Genomic DNA, 15,272 nt, shown 5'->3' on the forward strand with positions numbered 1-15,272 from the left:
CCAAACTAGCACTTCTCGTCTCTGTTAATTCAACGACACTATAGCCCATGCCATTATTATGGAGTAGAAAATATTGTACTTATACTATACAAATGGTTAATTAATCAGCGGTAAAAAGTATCATGTATTGAATGATTATGTTATTATGAAGAATTATCCCTTGGTCTTCAATGTCACCGCAAAATAGTAGTCGTCGTCTTTGTGTTGGTCGTCAATAGAGGACTCTGTATACGATTTCTGGAAATAAAGATGGAAACCTTCGGATTATTGTACAGATTCCGGGTTTGGTCACACTTTCTAATACCCATGGTGTTGGTCCATCGATTGAAACCGATTGTTGCCGAACATTACACGGAAAATCACGATTTTATGGCATATATAAACTAATAATATAAAGGGATACGATTTCGTCTTTTATAAGTGGACTTGTGGTTCATATAATTTAATATATATTTATATTTTCGGTATTTTAATATTGTAGTTTAGTGTCTAAAATAAGAGCGTAATTGAAAAGTCTAATTCGAAAGGAAGACAAGCATTGATCTTCAATTTAAAGGTAAATCAAATCTCACATACATATTATATTTAAAGCTTCTTGCATTTCAATTATAGTATGTTTATAAGTTAGCCACTTATAATGGAACACGGCAATCACGATATATTGGGCAGGATAGTGTTATTCCGAATTGGAAAATTATATTGCTTTGATGTACAATGCTTTTCGCCAAAATGTCACTGGGCTTTCTCCTTTCAAAATGTAGCTACAAAACAAGCTCATTTTGACAGGTCTGTGTCTCTTTTCTGTGCTTCTAGACTTACATCCCATGAGCAGTACCATAAAAGCAACATTTTCTGACTCCATTAAATTGAACATAAATTGGTACAGTAATTCAGAATTCTAATTCATAACCATGTAGTGCATGGATTGGATTCTCCAAAATGCCTGGGGTACTGCAAAGTGTTTTCAATCTATATTCTTTGAAAATTGTATGTACGGCTGCTTGCTTTGCGCTAAATGTTTTCTTTTGTTTAATTTGGACTTCAATTACTATATTTTAGTTTTCGAAATTTTACGACATTGATTTGCATGCTTACACGGCCTACAACTGTTGTACGAAGGCCACTGCGCATGGAAAAGAATAAGAAGAAATAAAACTGCAGTACATTGCATGATGGGTTGATAGAAGACCCTGGTAGAAGACTCTGAGCTCTAGCCAATAAGAACGCTGGAATTTAGTTTCAATGAAGAAGATTTGCCCGCAAAGAGTTAATGGTTGTGAAAAAATAGTGTTTCACATTTAGACGACGGCATACTTTGTTTAAGGCATTTTGTAAGTGCTGCAGCGTAATAATTCACCCAGTTTAAGCATTAGTTTATAATTTAAGGTAAGGAACACCTTCTTTTCGTTTATTTTACACAAATTGACGTTCTTTACATTTCCCTCTTGCCTCAGTTCGTAGTCGTGGTTGGATGCTGATTTTTATTCAATATTTAATATTTCATTGCCATATAAGGCTCACTTATGGGACTGGGAGGATTATTCCATATTTTTCCATTTTTATATAATATGCTCGGCACTTTGGCATTATCTGCCATGATATGGAGTTAGAAGTGACAGCTACTGTCCCGGGTTGCGAGAAGTAACCTCGTCAGGTTTGCGATTAATTTACAATTTCTTGATTAGTTGTGTTCTATCTCAGATTGTAATTGCATGATTTAGGTGAAACTTGGTTATTTCTGCATGCATTAAAAGCAATGAATTTTTCAATTTTTTTTTCTATCCGGTTGGTGCTAGTGCTTGTGTTGTACGCATTGTTGCAGGTCAAACAAGATGTCAGAACGCAAAGCTGTAATCAAAAATGCTGATATGTCGGAAGAGATGCAGCAGGATGCTGTAGACTGTGCAACACAAGCTCTGGAAAAGTACAACATTGAAAAAGTATGTGTCTGCATGGAAGAACTGGTGAGCGCATCCGTCGGTTTTGTGGGGCATCATGTTTGTAATGTGTTGAAATTTTTTTACAGGATATTGCAGCATATATCAAAAAGGAGTTTGACAAGAAATACAATCCGACGTGGCATTGTATTGTGGGACGTAACTTCGGCAGCTATGTTACCCACGAGACCAGGCACTTTATCTACTTCTACCTGGGCCAGGTGGCAATCCTCCTGTTCAAAAGCGGGTAGATGATGCACTATCCGTCCCAAATTCACAAATCTCATTGCCATGTGAGGGAGGGGAAAGGGGGGTGAGGGAGGGGGGAAGATGAGCAATCATACTATTCATAAATTCAATAACTCTAATCTGACTTTGCTACCCACATGTAGATTAATGTCTTAACCAAATCACAAGTTAATTTTATTTTTTTTTCTCAACAGGCGAAACAATTTTGCAGGAGGGCAAAGGCACAGTTTTGACTTTGTAACCCTGATTTGATTTTTTTAAACCAAATTAGACCTTTTATTTGCTCTAGAATGAGGGAAGTGAGTCCACCCCTGGGGAAAGCCACAGTATTGACATTGTTTTGGTATTTTTCAATCGTAAATGGTGTGAATGTCTCCATAGTTTCCAATTTGAGTTTTGTTATAATTGGGGGAATGGATGAATCTTTTGGACGTTGTACTTGAAAGAAGTACCTACTCGACATAGCTGTTTAAATGAGTTGTGCAGCTTTGTTCCGATATTGTGTTCATTAGAGACGCTGTAGGAAGTAAGTCAAAGCGGCTGTTTGATGTATCGTCCCAAGGAAAAAAGAACCATCGCTTTTGTTTTTTGTTTTCATTGCTCTAGATAAATAGTACAGTGTTAAGTCAATTTTTTATGAGTGTGTGTGTGCGGGTGTTTGTGTGTGTGAGTGTAAAGTTCTGAAGAGGCCCACTGTATGTATTATTTCACTTTCTGTAATTTACGGTACCATGTATTTTGTTTTTACATGTTTTTCTCCATTGTATCAGATAAATTGCTGTGAATTATTCTTCTGGAAAGATGCATAGACAATGCTGAATCTTGTCTCTCAGATAAAGTATTATTTCTTGGAGAAAATAACGCGAAATGCTGTGTAGTTGGAGTGGGGGGCGAGGTGTTGAAAGAAGTGGCGGGCTTCAGCATTTGCTTAGCAGATTCTATTTCACCATCAGATGGTGGTTGTCTCAATTTAAAAGTTAATGCTTGCCAAAATGGAGCCCTGTGCAAAAAAGTATATTTAAAGAAAAAAACAAAACGAAATAAAAAAATAATTCGCACAACACCCAACTAGACATTTGATAACACGAGTTGTGCGACCAGTGTCTCACTTTTCTAAACGTAATGTTGTATCACACAAGTATTTTCCTGGTTGCTATTTTGTCATTGAGTTGGTGCTCTCTAGAGAAATTATCTACTCGTTTCGGAGATGTTTATTCAGATGTAAACACTCTTCTGTATTCTGTATTATAATTATTATATTAACATAGAGACAACATGCATTAAACTGATATATCACAAGTTTAAATACATTTGTTAATATTTGAATGGCCTTCTCCTTTGCCCATCCTTTGTCCTTGCCAGTGAATTTCAGTGGTTCAGTGGTCCAAGCAACACGAGGCTGGCGTCCGCGTATTTCATGAAAATACTGCTGTGCTGTTCTACTTGATTGCAGAGATGGAATATATTAAAAATAATTTGTGATGTTTGTTCAAGCTAACACAGTGATGTGTTAACTGTCTGTAAGGATTTCAACTTTTATCCTATAATTGTTTTAGTGTATTCTTAAAAGTGTGATGACACGTAAGGAATCTGATACATTGCATATTACTGTATTACCTCCAATTCCCTCCTACCCCTCTAGTGGCGCTGATTGTAGATGCTACTCTGCATTGGATCCAGTTTGAGTTTGAGAAAGTTGAGCTGTGTTCATATTCCATTCATAGTGTTCTGTCCAAGGGTAGGTCTTTCACGGCAAACCCAGTGTCTCCAGTCTTTCCTATTTTCTGCCTTCCTCTTAGTCTCCGAATAGTATTCAAATATCTGAAACAATTCTGTTGAAATGGGAATGTGGCAGTTGCAAGAGATAGATTTTCTCTGAAAAAGTAAATCAGCATGTCTGAAAATTAAATAGAAAGATTGTTAAAGTTGCAAATTTGTCCAGGGAATACATTTGTTGTAAAATAAATTTCTAGGAATTGTTTTAAGTGCTGGTGATATGGGATAAATTATTTTTCAAAATCCTGTATGAGAAGATTTTTCATTACCTTAATAGCACATTTTTTTTTTCCTTGGAATTTTGGTAGAAAGTTTAATAGTTTCGAGAAATTAATAGCCCCAATTTTTGAAGGAAAGTGTGTGAAGTTAAATTACATGTGCTAAAATAAAATTCCTGTTTTAGTAATTCAAATAGCTTTCTGAACACTATATGAATTAGAAGCAGAAGAAAAATTCAAAGATGTGAAGTAGCTTGGTCTAAAACATTAGGTACTTACCTTTTTAAGATAGGGTGAAGTAGGCAAGATTTTATCTTTCATTCTTGGATACACTGACTAGTTTCGATGAACCAAACCACCAAACTTTCAATATTTACACAGTGAAGTAGTTACTACTTTTCAAAAACGTTCATCAGTAAAGATTTTATCGTTATTAGAAGTAATAAATTATTCAGCTTAACGTGAATACATAGTGTGTAGTTTTTAAATCCACCTTACAAATTTAATGTAACATATTATCTTTCTATTCTATATGTAGACCTAAAATTGGAGTTTCCAGTAGAGCAGTAATCCTTTTAGATTCGTGTATTCATAATACTCTCACTACATTGAAATAAAGTCTTAGGTGCTGCTATTTAAGTTTCAGCTACCTTGATTCAAGTTAGAAAATTATACACCAAAATAATTAACCAAGATTGATATTCTCTGCCACTTTTTAAACCATATTATTGATCTGCACTGAGTTTTCGTGGATATTTCTAAAGATATTTTTCCTTTATATTTCTGTAAACATTTTTTGAACTTTGGTACAGTGAGTGTTCCAAATTATTGCAGTCTTATCAGTATTTGAGTAAATATATAAAGATAAATGGTAAGTATTGTGTACAAGAGGATGCTCAGGTCATATGACAATATTTAGTCTCTGGTGAACATAAATTAATGTAAACTAAATTTTATGTGGTTGGGTGTTATGAGGAATTCAAATAGAGTTGGATATTCATTTTTTTTTCATATTTATTAACAATAAAATTATAGCTTCTAATACAGTATGTTATAATTTAAATCCAGAATGTATGGCCACAACACCAAATGTTAGATTTTCGTAGCTGACATGACGAAATCCCGCATCTTCTATCATGGATTTGAAATCCTCCTGGAAAAGAAAGTACACAATTTTAAAGGGTATAAAGGGTCATTTGTTTATAGGACCATTAATAATAATTGTGCAGTGATTTAACAAACCTGATTGGGAAACTGTCGTATACTCTCAACAAGGTACTGGTAAGGTTTCCACTGACCAGCAATCAGCTGTCCCATGACTGGAATAACCTGGAAGGAGTATTGGTCATACAGCCTGCAACATAAAATTTTAATTCTCTGCTGCATTTTTATCCAACACACGCACATACAGTTTTATTTCAGAGCATTAGTTTTTTTTTTTTTTATTCACGGCATTGTGTTGGTGTCCGGGCATAAGAGACCTTTCATTAAACATATCGATAAATTTTCCAACCTGAAATGAGTGTGAATGGGCCGGGGTGGCAAGGGGGAAGGGGAAAGTGGCTTCCTGTGCGGCATTATGAGGAAGCAGGGTGGGTGGCTGGTTTCCATAGCAACTAAACCTATGTTATTTATATCTGGAGGATGTGAAGCTCAAGATGCTACCTAGCTGTGGACATTGTGAACATAGGTTTCTAGAGAAGTACATCCTTAACTTGCTGCCAGCACCAAATCATTAATCAATAACACGAACCCAGGGTTGTGGCAACCTAGCAAGCATAAATCAATATTAGAGGTATTCACATTCTTCGTAAACAAAAAAAGAAAAAAATGGGGAAGGGAGATACTTTTACAATGGCAGAGCGTTGTCGTACCATTCTGTACTAGTCTTTACGATATCTGCCGTGTTTGAAATATCATACCTCCCACCCTCTTTCACTTTGTACGGTCGACCCCTGGCAACTCTGAAGCCTGACAGGCATTGCTGTATAACCTGATGCCTAGTTCCTGAACATCGTACAAGAATTTCTTCTCTCCACCACTAGATGGAACAAGGATGTACAGCTCGATATTTGCTCTCAGTCATTTGTTTACACAGTTTCAGATTTAAGGTTAAGTGCGAAATGTAACTGCATGTGAGCACTTGTTAATCATTTAGACTGTGTATTTCATAGCTATAGTAGATAGTACACGATTTCTGGAAATTTGCTGTTAGATATTCACAATTAGAGTTTAGGCCTATGACAGTATTATACTACGATGTCAACTTACATATAGGTCTATATATTTTACGTAACAAGAATGATGGGCTAACATTTCGCTCAGTACGGAGGAAAATAATATGAATTATACTGTATATATAAGGTCAGTGACCTTGACATTTGGGTATGCAGTCACGTACAGTACGTGAGAAATGTTTTCTCTTCGCACGGGAAACTAAAGTGATTTTGGAAGTGAAAATAGGATATTTGATCCAGGAAAAATAGCCGCCTTTTAAGAAAAAACAAACGTATCTCAATTAAGCATACAGTAGTGCCTTAAACTTCCCATTAAACTTCACCTCCCCCCCCCCCCCAAAAAAGTTTTAATTAAATTGCTAACGGAACAGATTTCGTGTTATACGAAGTACAGAGAAAAACAACTTCTTTCTTTTCGTCGCCGCGCACTTAAGTTTTTTTAATTTTATATGTGATTCTTACGTACCGTACTCCAAAAATAAGTATTCTGAAAATGCTTATTTGAGCCGTTCAGAGCAGAAGTGGTGTAAGTCAAAATTGGGTAATGAAGTTTAAAGTAAAAATTCTGTAAAATACAGCGCAAAGTAGCAATTAATATGTCCTTCTTGCTATCCACTGACTACTAATAGTTTAAATAAATTGAATATTAATTGCTACTTTGCGCTGTATTTTACAGAATGTTTAAATCTCATTACCCATTTTTGACTTACACCACTTCTGCTCTGAACGGCTCATTTATTACGGTGGGTGATATGTAAGGTGATTGACACTGCGTGGGCGAACTCACATGGAGGCTCGGCCTTATCCTGCCCAATCGCAATTCATGACCCAGGGATGACGTTAGGGACTCATGAATTGTTATTGGGCAAGGCAACGCCGAGCCTCCACACATGAGAGTTCACCCACGCAGTGTCAATCATAACATTAAACCATTATTTTACTGTACTTAACCCGTGTATTTAACAACCATGGAAGTTAAACCACAGTTAAGACTTGTAGAGTGGGTTGATTTATTTTGTTACTGCTATGCAATTTCACTGTCCACAGCTGCGCCGGCCCTTACTATGGTGGCAAAATCTCTTAAATAGTTGTTCATCATTAAAACTAATTAATTATTACCAGAGCTACGATTTATATTCAATAAAATGGCTAGATATGTACGTAAGTATATATGGGCTAAAATTTTACAAAAATGATGAAAATGTAAAAGGAATATCTGTATTGTACCTTTCATATTTACATGAGGTCGTAATTTTACAGATAGATTAGGATCTCGTGGCATTTTAACTGCTTAAAACTCCGAAATAATATATAAACCACACTGAAGACGCACTCAAAGCTCACACACTATTGATGGTTCGTGAGCTACAGACCAGAACATGTTACAGCTGAACTCTTAAAATTGAACACCCTTCTATCGATGGCAAATGAACTTGATCAGGCAACAATCGTAGACTGATTGTTACAGCTACACTCTTAAACTGAACACTCCTCTAACAATGGTAAAAGGACTTAACCAGGCAACAATCGTAGACTGATTGTTACAGCTACACTCTTGAACCTGAACACTCCTCTAACAATGGTAAAAGGACTTAACCAGGCAACAATCGTAGACTGATTGTTACAGCTACACTCTTGAACCTGAACACTCCTCTAACAATGGTAAAAGGACTTAACCAGGCAACAATCGTAGACTGATTGTTACAGCTACACTCTTAAACTGAACACTCCTCTAACAATGGTAAAAGGACTTAACCAGGCAACAATCGTAGACTGATTGTTACAGCTACACTCTTGAACCTGAACACTCCTCTAACAATGGTAAAAGGACTTAACCAGGCAACAATCGTAGACTGATTGTTACAGCTACACTCTTGAACCTGAACACTCCTCTAACAATGGTAAAAGGACTTAACCAGGCAACAATCGTAGACTGATTGTTACAGCTACACTCTTAAACTGAACACTCCTCTAACAATGGTAAAAGGACTTAACCAGGCAACAATCGTAGACTGATTGTTACAGCTACACTCTTGAACCTGAACACTCCTCTAACAATGGTAAAAGGACTTAACCAGGCAACAATCGTAGACTGATTGTTACAGCTACACTCTTGAACCTGAACACTCCTCTAACAATGGTAAAAGGACTTAACCAGGCAACAATCGTAGATTGATTGTTACAGCTACACTCTTAAACCTGAAAAGTCCTCTAACAATGGTAAAATGATTTAGTTATTAAATGTCATATCAGGTTCGAAGTTTGTGGAGAGAATACCAAGAAAAAAATATCGTCATCATCATCATGAACCAATCCGGCTTAGGTCCTCCAAGTCCTGTTCCATAAAAACTCCTTAAAATGTTCCTGGCCTGTCCACTGTTGCTGTGGTCTTCCCAAGTCTCTCTTGTCAATAGCTTTATATTGTAGAGCTAATTTTGGGATGTGGTATGGGTCCATTCTTTGTATGTGTTGAACCCATTTTTTCTGATAACATATATAACATCACCAGTTCCATTGTCTATTTTTAATTTTTTGCGGATATCTACATTTTATTGGTGATCCAAATTCGTGAGGCCTAATAATAATAAAAATATATCGCACCCATAGAATAATACTGTCGTTAACTTCCAAAAATTGAATTTTGAGTTACAGGCAGTTTTGTAATCTTTATTTAATCCTCTATCAAACAGTAGAACCACAGTCTAGTATATACAGTCACGAAGCTCATTACGTAGTAAATATGCATCCATAGGTAGTTGCTAACCACTTGGATTGCTACTATCGCCTCATCACAGACAATGCGAAATAGTACCTGCACAGTCTATTGTTCCTAGCACCCTCACAACTCAAGCTTCATGACTGTATATACTAGACTGTGGTAGAACTCTCAATTCAGTTCAATCTTGAATCCTTTTTGGCCAATACTGTTTCTTTGATAGCTCTAAAATATTCAATCTATCGTCTGAGAAATCACATATATATAAAGTAAATTAGTAACACAACAACAATAACAATAATAATAATAATAATAATAATAATAATAATAATAATTCTCACGAAAACATTTTCAAAAAATTGTAAGCATTTACTAATACTTGTATATTTGGTATACTTTGTCCTTCAGGACAACCCCTATTTTAGGGGAAGTTTGTTTACATATATATTCTAAGTTCAAGGGTAAAGTCTGCAGGACTCATTAATACTTGGTAATCCCGGTAGGACTTTGAAATGTTTATCTTGCATTTAGTTCAAAACTAACTTTTGGTAGTTACGACAGTATTATTCTCAGGTTGCAATATATCGTATACTCCTCAAAATAAGCAATTCATTATTCTTGCCCATCATCCTATCACTGGGGGTAATGGATTCTGCTTTCAACTACTTTCGCTTCAGAAATTGAATTTTTCACAAAGTTTGCTGGTCTAGGAAGATATTTCGGATATTATATCTTCAACTACTTACAGAATGTATGTTATTATACATATAATCATGAATAGCGTTGTTTTCGTTTTTGTTTACTCATTTCAAGGAATAATAATACGGGTAGATAAAGATAAAGAACCACCAATGTTCCACACTATTTATTTTACTCACAGACGGCATGTTTTGCTGGATGCAAAATTTCGACAGATTGGTGACAGACCTATCGTGATAGATGACAGGATCATAGAAGAAAAATGTATGTGTGTGTGTTTAATGTCTAGTGTGTCTAATCACTTTTTGTGGTTCGGGTTCCGCATACTGTAGATAGATGGCAGGACTGTGACCCATTTTCAAATTGCACTTTGGCGGGCCACATTATGCATGATCTGTATCTGTCAAGAGTTATGTCGTGTACTAGGGTGAGTGTATGTTAAGTGTTCGTGTAAGTGTAGTGTAGGGAATGGGTGAGGATGATGAAGGCAAGGAAGGGAGAAGGGGAAACTCAGTGCTGGCACGTAGCCCACTCCTGTCGAATAGCATGAAGGGAGCTGCCAGGCTTAACGTCACCATCCGACAGATGAATCACTATCAACAGTGACATATGCCTTCCCTTGACATGTGCGGAGAGATTTGGGATTTAACCCAGGCATATTGGTGCACAATTTAGTGATTAAAAGTTGTGCACAGCCATCTCTCCTAGTTCCGAGGTAGAAATTTTACAAGAAAATTTTTGACCCCATCGGGAATTGAACCCGGGCTGGCTAGTCTGGAGTAGAAGAAAAGTAATGATGGTTAATTAAAATTAGGACTGGGAAGGAGTCGAATTATGGCTTATTATATTGGTACTATGCCACCTCAGTGATTTAGTGGTTAGAATGCTGGACTTATAATCCTGTGGACTCAGGTTTGATCCCCGGTGTAGGTATCTCTGATTTATAACTTGTGCTGGGCAAGCCTGTGGATCGGGTAACATAGGGGTTTTCTCAGGGAGCTCTAGTTCCCCTATGGCACTTCAACAAATCTCCATCATCATCTCATTACGGGTGTGATGTAGACCAACCTCCTATGGTGCTTCGTGGGCAACGAATCTGTCGGTAAATTGGTCTCACAACTAGTTTCATATGGGTGAATGACGAAAGTCAAGTAGGATACCTGCTATTAGCCAAAAAAAGGGTACTATTCCAGCATTTGCCTGGAGTCGAAGTCAGAATAGCCTGCCCCTGGGATCGAACCTCTCGAATAAGAATGAAATATTATCTACACTTATGAAATAATGATGGCATATTAAACAGTTACCCAAAGGATATATACGTGATTCCTGTCAAGAGAAGTGGGGATTCGTCTATATGAACAAGTTATATCATATCCTTTGTACATCTTGATTACACAACTTTTAACACTGTATCACTTCGGAATATGTATGATAAGAACTTTCTCGTGTTAAATTTTAACGTACCTTGTTAACATGTTTCGACCTATTTTGGGTCATCTTCAGAACTGGTCGTTGTTGGTCTTGGCGCCTCTTGTTTCCTGTGAGGGTGCGTTCGTAGTGTAGAGCCAAAGAGTGTATGTGTTTTGAAATTGAGTTGTGTGTTGAGAATATCGTTGGGGTGTGTTTTCGTGTGTCTGTATATATTTCATATTGTTCTAGTGTGTTTAGTTTCTGGCTTTTTGGTTGGATGTGCAGTATTTCCATGTCTGTGTTGATGTCTCTGTAGGTGTGGTTGGCATTTGTGACGTGTTCTGCATATGTGGAGGTGTTTTGTAATTTTGTTATGGCTGTGATGTGTTCTTTGTAACGTGTTTGAAATGATCTGCCTGTCTGTCCTATGTAGAAGTTGTTACAGGTTTGAGTTTGTATACGCCTGTGTGGTTGTATTTGTTTGTTTATTGAGATGTTTTTGTAGAGTGTTATTTGTTCTGTATGCGATGTTGTAATTTAATTTCTTGAATGAGGTTGCAATTTTATGTGTGTTTTTGTTTTCGTATGTTAGTGTGATGTATTTTTTGTGTTCTTGTGTTTGTGTTGTATTCTTCTGGTTTTTGTGGTTTACAACATACCAGTTCCTAATACATAAGACAAAACAAAACCACAAATTTAAATTTAAATTTAAAATTTAACACAAGAAAGTTCTTATCATACATATTCTGAAATATCCTTTGTCTTGTACGTTATTATCTGAAGCAAGCAGATGAATGCAGGAGGTTAAAAGGAGGAAAGGGAAATCATTTCTATGCAGGAAGACACTTACCATTGCAACGCTTCATTGTTGAGATGACTGAATTCTAGGCACATGAATCTTCCACCAGGTTTCAGAACTCTGTAGGCCTCTTCCAGAACTCTGTCTATATGCGTCACATTTCTAATTCCGAAAGCTATTGTATATGCATTGTACGAAGAATCATTAACAGTCAATTGTTCTGCATCACCGTGAAGCCAGTTTATTTGTTCACCAGTGAAGCCCAATTTCTCCGCTCGTGAGCGCCCTACCTCCAACATTGCTTTGTTTATATCACACACTGTTACACTGCCAGTAGAGATTCCAGCTAGCCGTAGATATTTCAAAAATCGAAATGATATATCACCTGAAATAAGAAGAATAAATCTGTATATTTCTGTCACAATTCTAGAATCACTGTCAATTAAAGATATGTAATCATAGAACATATACCAGTGCCTCCTGCAACATCCAAGAGTTGAGTGTCAGCTGTTGGACCCAGCCTCTGAATGAATATATCTTTCCATAATCGATGAATACCAAAACTCATGGTGTCATTCATAACATCATACTTGTTGGCCACCGTCTCGAATACGGAATGGACTGAAATCATACATAGTTCTTATCAAGTGAAGAAAACATTAAAATGATTTACATAGTGAATGTTAACGATATTTTAAAATTAAATCTGAAACAAGATGTTTTTATAGTTCATTCTGTAACTGTCCAGAAAAACTCCACTAAATGAGGCACACAAAATCTACAGTGAAGAGAATATAGAAATAAAGATTATACTAGGGTAAGGTTATGTTCCCACACATGACGTACCCTACGGTATTAAATGAAAGTATAACTTAAAATATTCAAACACAGCTTAATATCACGTTTACTTTAGACGAAATCCCAATATTATTTCATCCGAAATTACTTTTTTGTTTGTTAATTTACAAGAAATTGAAACACCAGCTCATCGTACCCTTTTCAGCCTTTTCATTTTCTTTCACCGTTTCGAATCCAAAATGTGTCTCTCTTGTGTCTTCAGTATGTTTTGTTTCTGAGGATATGCTTCTTGCAACTGGAAAACCTCTGCTGCATTTATGTACATAGCTACATTTATGTACATTTAACAAATTTAATATCGTCCTCGAAAGAACCATTATTTACAAAGTTAATGTTGGCGATCCTGATGACAGCAGAGCAGAGCAATCAGCCAAGGCGCAACTTAGACCAAAGAGTACAGAATGGACTTCTTCTGTGCATTCTTTGTCGTAGAACGTATCCTCTGTGAAAGGTTAATATTTTATTGTAATTTGTTATAAACGTGTGGAAAAGGCAAGGGCCCAACAGTGGCCTGGTACTTGTAGGATTAAATTTCTGGAAAATAAAAAAAGAAAAACATAGCTACGTATGTGATCTGTGGAAACTACCATCTCGTAGCTAATATCAAAGATGATAATAATGTGAATCATGGCATTTTGTAAAGGTCGTAACTCAATGATTAAAACTCAGAGATCATGTGTCATATATTTCATTGTAATGCATTATGGGAGATTTCTTATAATTTTTAAATTGTTTCGCGGTTCATTCATAGTGTTGGTGTTACCACAATGTGTTACAATGGTGATTGATTATGAATCTCAAGTGCATTTATTCAATGCGTGTTAAAATTACTGTAGAAATTGTGTTTTACATATCTGTGTACTGTGTATTCTTTAATTTGCAAAAACAATAATCTAGAACAAAAACAATTGCATTAATTTAATGAAGACAAATTTTTTTTTCTCTGCAGTCATGTGATAGGTAAATAGTGGGTATTTGTTGAAATGTTTTTATTTTCTCCTCTTTTTTTATTAATTTAAGCAAATTTGACAGCTATTAATGACGTTAAGTTAACGGTAATTTGCTAGGAAACGTCGTTGCACATAGGCCAGTTTTACACAAATCCTATACATCTTATAAAATATTGAACAAGTTCTGAGACGTCGTTGCACATAGGCCAGTTTTACACGAATCCTATACATCTTATTAAATATTGAACAAGTTCTGAATTATAACCTAAAATAAGACACTTTCCCCGACACTTATTCATAATAAGATGAAAAGAGGAACGTATCTTGTATTTTGTATTTTTGGTCCAGGGAAAATACTTCGTTTAACTGTGGTCTATATGCAACGACGTCTCCTAGCAAATTACCATAACAAATGATTGATATGAGAACGTAGCTTTATCTCGTAAGTTTCTTGTAGATACTGAGATAGCTGTACAGTTATGTATTACGATTGTAATAGGATTCTTACTGTCTTACAGTAGTAATTTATTATGTACTTGTTCATAAATTACATTGTACAACAATGAAAATGTAAATTAAAAAAAATAGCCAATTCTTGTTGTGCTGATCATGAATATCAAAGAGAAAATTAAAAATTAGCTCTAGTTTTTATTTTACACAGCTTTGTTATAGTGGGGTAATTTTATAGGGATTTGATACTAAGTTAAAAAATTAACAATAGTTTGGCAAAGGTATAAGTGATTTTAACAATGTTTTTTTCAGTTTCTAATCTTCCTTACATTTCAATATTCTGGTAGTAAACGTCTTTTAACTTAATTTTCTGTGATTTTTTTGTCTCTCTCCTCAACTTCAGTCATTTTTAATGCATATTTAAGCTCGTTTTTCACATAAATAGCAGGTGTAGGTGTAAGTGTTGACATATTTCTAAGGACGTGAAGATTCGAGTGATTTCTGTTAAGGTGAAAAAACATGTCACAAGTGTATGTGAACAGTACTGATACCTTTTGCTATGTGTGTGGAGAAGTGACATTTTCTTCATGAAACCTCCATTAATCAGAAAAGCCTACCACTGTTATTTTGTTGTAAAAGTGGGAACCAAGATGAAACTTGGACTCTTCATGTATTATGCAACACAGGTTCCAGCAACCTAAGAAATTTAATTAATGGGGAAGGACATTCAATGTCATTTGCAGTGCTCATGACCTGGAAGAAGCAAAGCTACAGTATAAATGACTGCTACTGTTGAATGGTTGCCCTATCAATCAGGAAATTTGGAATAAGAAGGAAAAGAAGAAGAGGCGAACAGTGGTCTATTTTAACTTTCCGTCTTCCATACGTCCAATGCCACATGGAGAGGATTGCCAACACCTGAACAACCGAAAGAATATCACATTACTTATGATGAGGATGAGGAGGAAATAAA

At 35.9% G+C, this 15,272-nt stretch overlaps 2 protein-coding genes across 4 annotated transcripts; one reads left to right on the plus strand and one right to left on the minus strand.

Annotated features, from left to right (window-relative positions):
• The first annotated feature begins 388 nt into the window (after positions 1 to 388).
• Positions 389 to 3,492, plus strand: LOC138713120 (dynein light chain 1, cytoplasmic). Of its 3 annotated transcripts, XM_069844905.1 has the most exons (4): positions 389 to 556; positions 814 to 880; positions 1,823 to 1,940; positions 2,027 to 3,492. In XM_069844905.1, the coding sequence occupies exons 2-4, from the start codon at positions 825 to 827 to the stop codon at positions 2,186 to 2,188; spliced, it is 336 nt and encodes a 111-aa protein (XP_069701006.1). In that variant the 5' UTR covers positions 389 to 556; positions 814 to 824; the 3' UTR covers positions 2,189 to 3,492. The 3 variants fall into 3 exon arrangements, with proteins under 3 accessions (XP_069701006.1, XP_069701008.1, XP_069701007.1); XM_069844907.1 differs by lacking the exon at positions 814 to 880 and having other exon boundaries at positions 399 to 556; XM_069844906.1 differs by lacking the exon at positions 389 to 556 and having other exon boundaries at positions 814 to 1,386.
• Positions 3,493 to 5,176: 1,684 nt separating this feature from the next.
• Positions 5,177 to 13,344, minus strand: Coq5 (ubiquinone biosynthesis protein COQ3, mitochondrial). Its single transcript, XM_069844904.1, has 5 exons — positions 13,036 to 13,344; positions 12,513 to 12,662; positions 12,093 to 12,426; positions 5,423 to 5,534; positions 5,177 to 5,333 (listed from the first exon to the last, which is right to left on the minus strand). The coding sequence occupies exons 1-5, from the start codon at positions 13,214 to 13,216 to the stop codon at positions 5,232 to 5,234; spliced, it is 879 nt and encodes a 292-aa protein (XP_069701005.1). The 5' UTR covers positions 13,217 to 13,344; the 3' UTR covers positions 5,177 to 5,231.
• Positions 13,345 to 15,272: the final 1,928 nt, after the last annotated feature.

The sequence above is a fragment of the Periplaneta americana genome, chromosome 14 (assembly GCF_040183065.1).
Source record: "Periplaneta americana isolate PAMFEO1 chromosome 14, P.americana_PAMFEO1_priV1, whole genome shotgun sequence".
Lineage (NCBI taxonomy): Eukaryota > Metazoa > Arthropoda > Insecta > Blattodea > Blattidae > Periplaneta > Periplaneta americana.

What these genes read in the sequence shown, in the direction of transcription:
- LOC138713120 (XM_069844905.1), top strand. Translation starts at nt 825, where the DNA reads ATGAGCAGTACCATAAAAGCAACATTTTCTGACTCCATTAAATTGAAC. An exon ending in ATTAAATTGAACATAAATTG is followed by an intron (nt 881 to 1,822) that starts GTACAGTAATTC and finishes GCATTGTTGCAG; the next exon opens with GTCAAACAAGATGTCAGAAC. An exon ending in AAAAGTACAACATTGAAAAA is followed by an intron (nt 1,941 to 2,026) that starts GTATGTGTCTGC and finishes ATTTTTTTACAG; the next exon opens with GATATTGCAGCATATATCAA.
- Coq5 (XM_069844904.1), bottom strand. Translation starts at nt 13,216, where the DNA reads ATGGTTCTTTCGAGGACGATATTAAATTTGTTAAATGTACATAAATGT. An exon ending in GGATGTTGCAGGAGGCACTG is followed by an intron (nt 12,427 to 12,512) that starts GTATATGTTCTA and finishes TTCTTATTTCAG; the next exon opens with GTGATATATCATTTCGATTT. An exon ending in AACAATGAAGCGTTGCAATG is followed by an intron (nt 5,535 to 12,092) that starts GTAAGTGTCTTC and finishes TTTATGTTGCAG; the next exon opens with GCTGTATGACCAATACTCCT.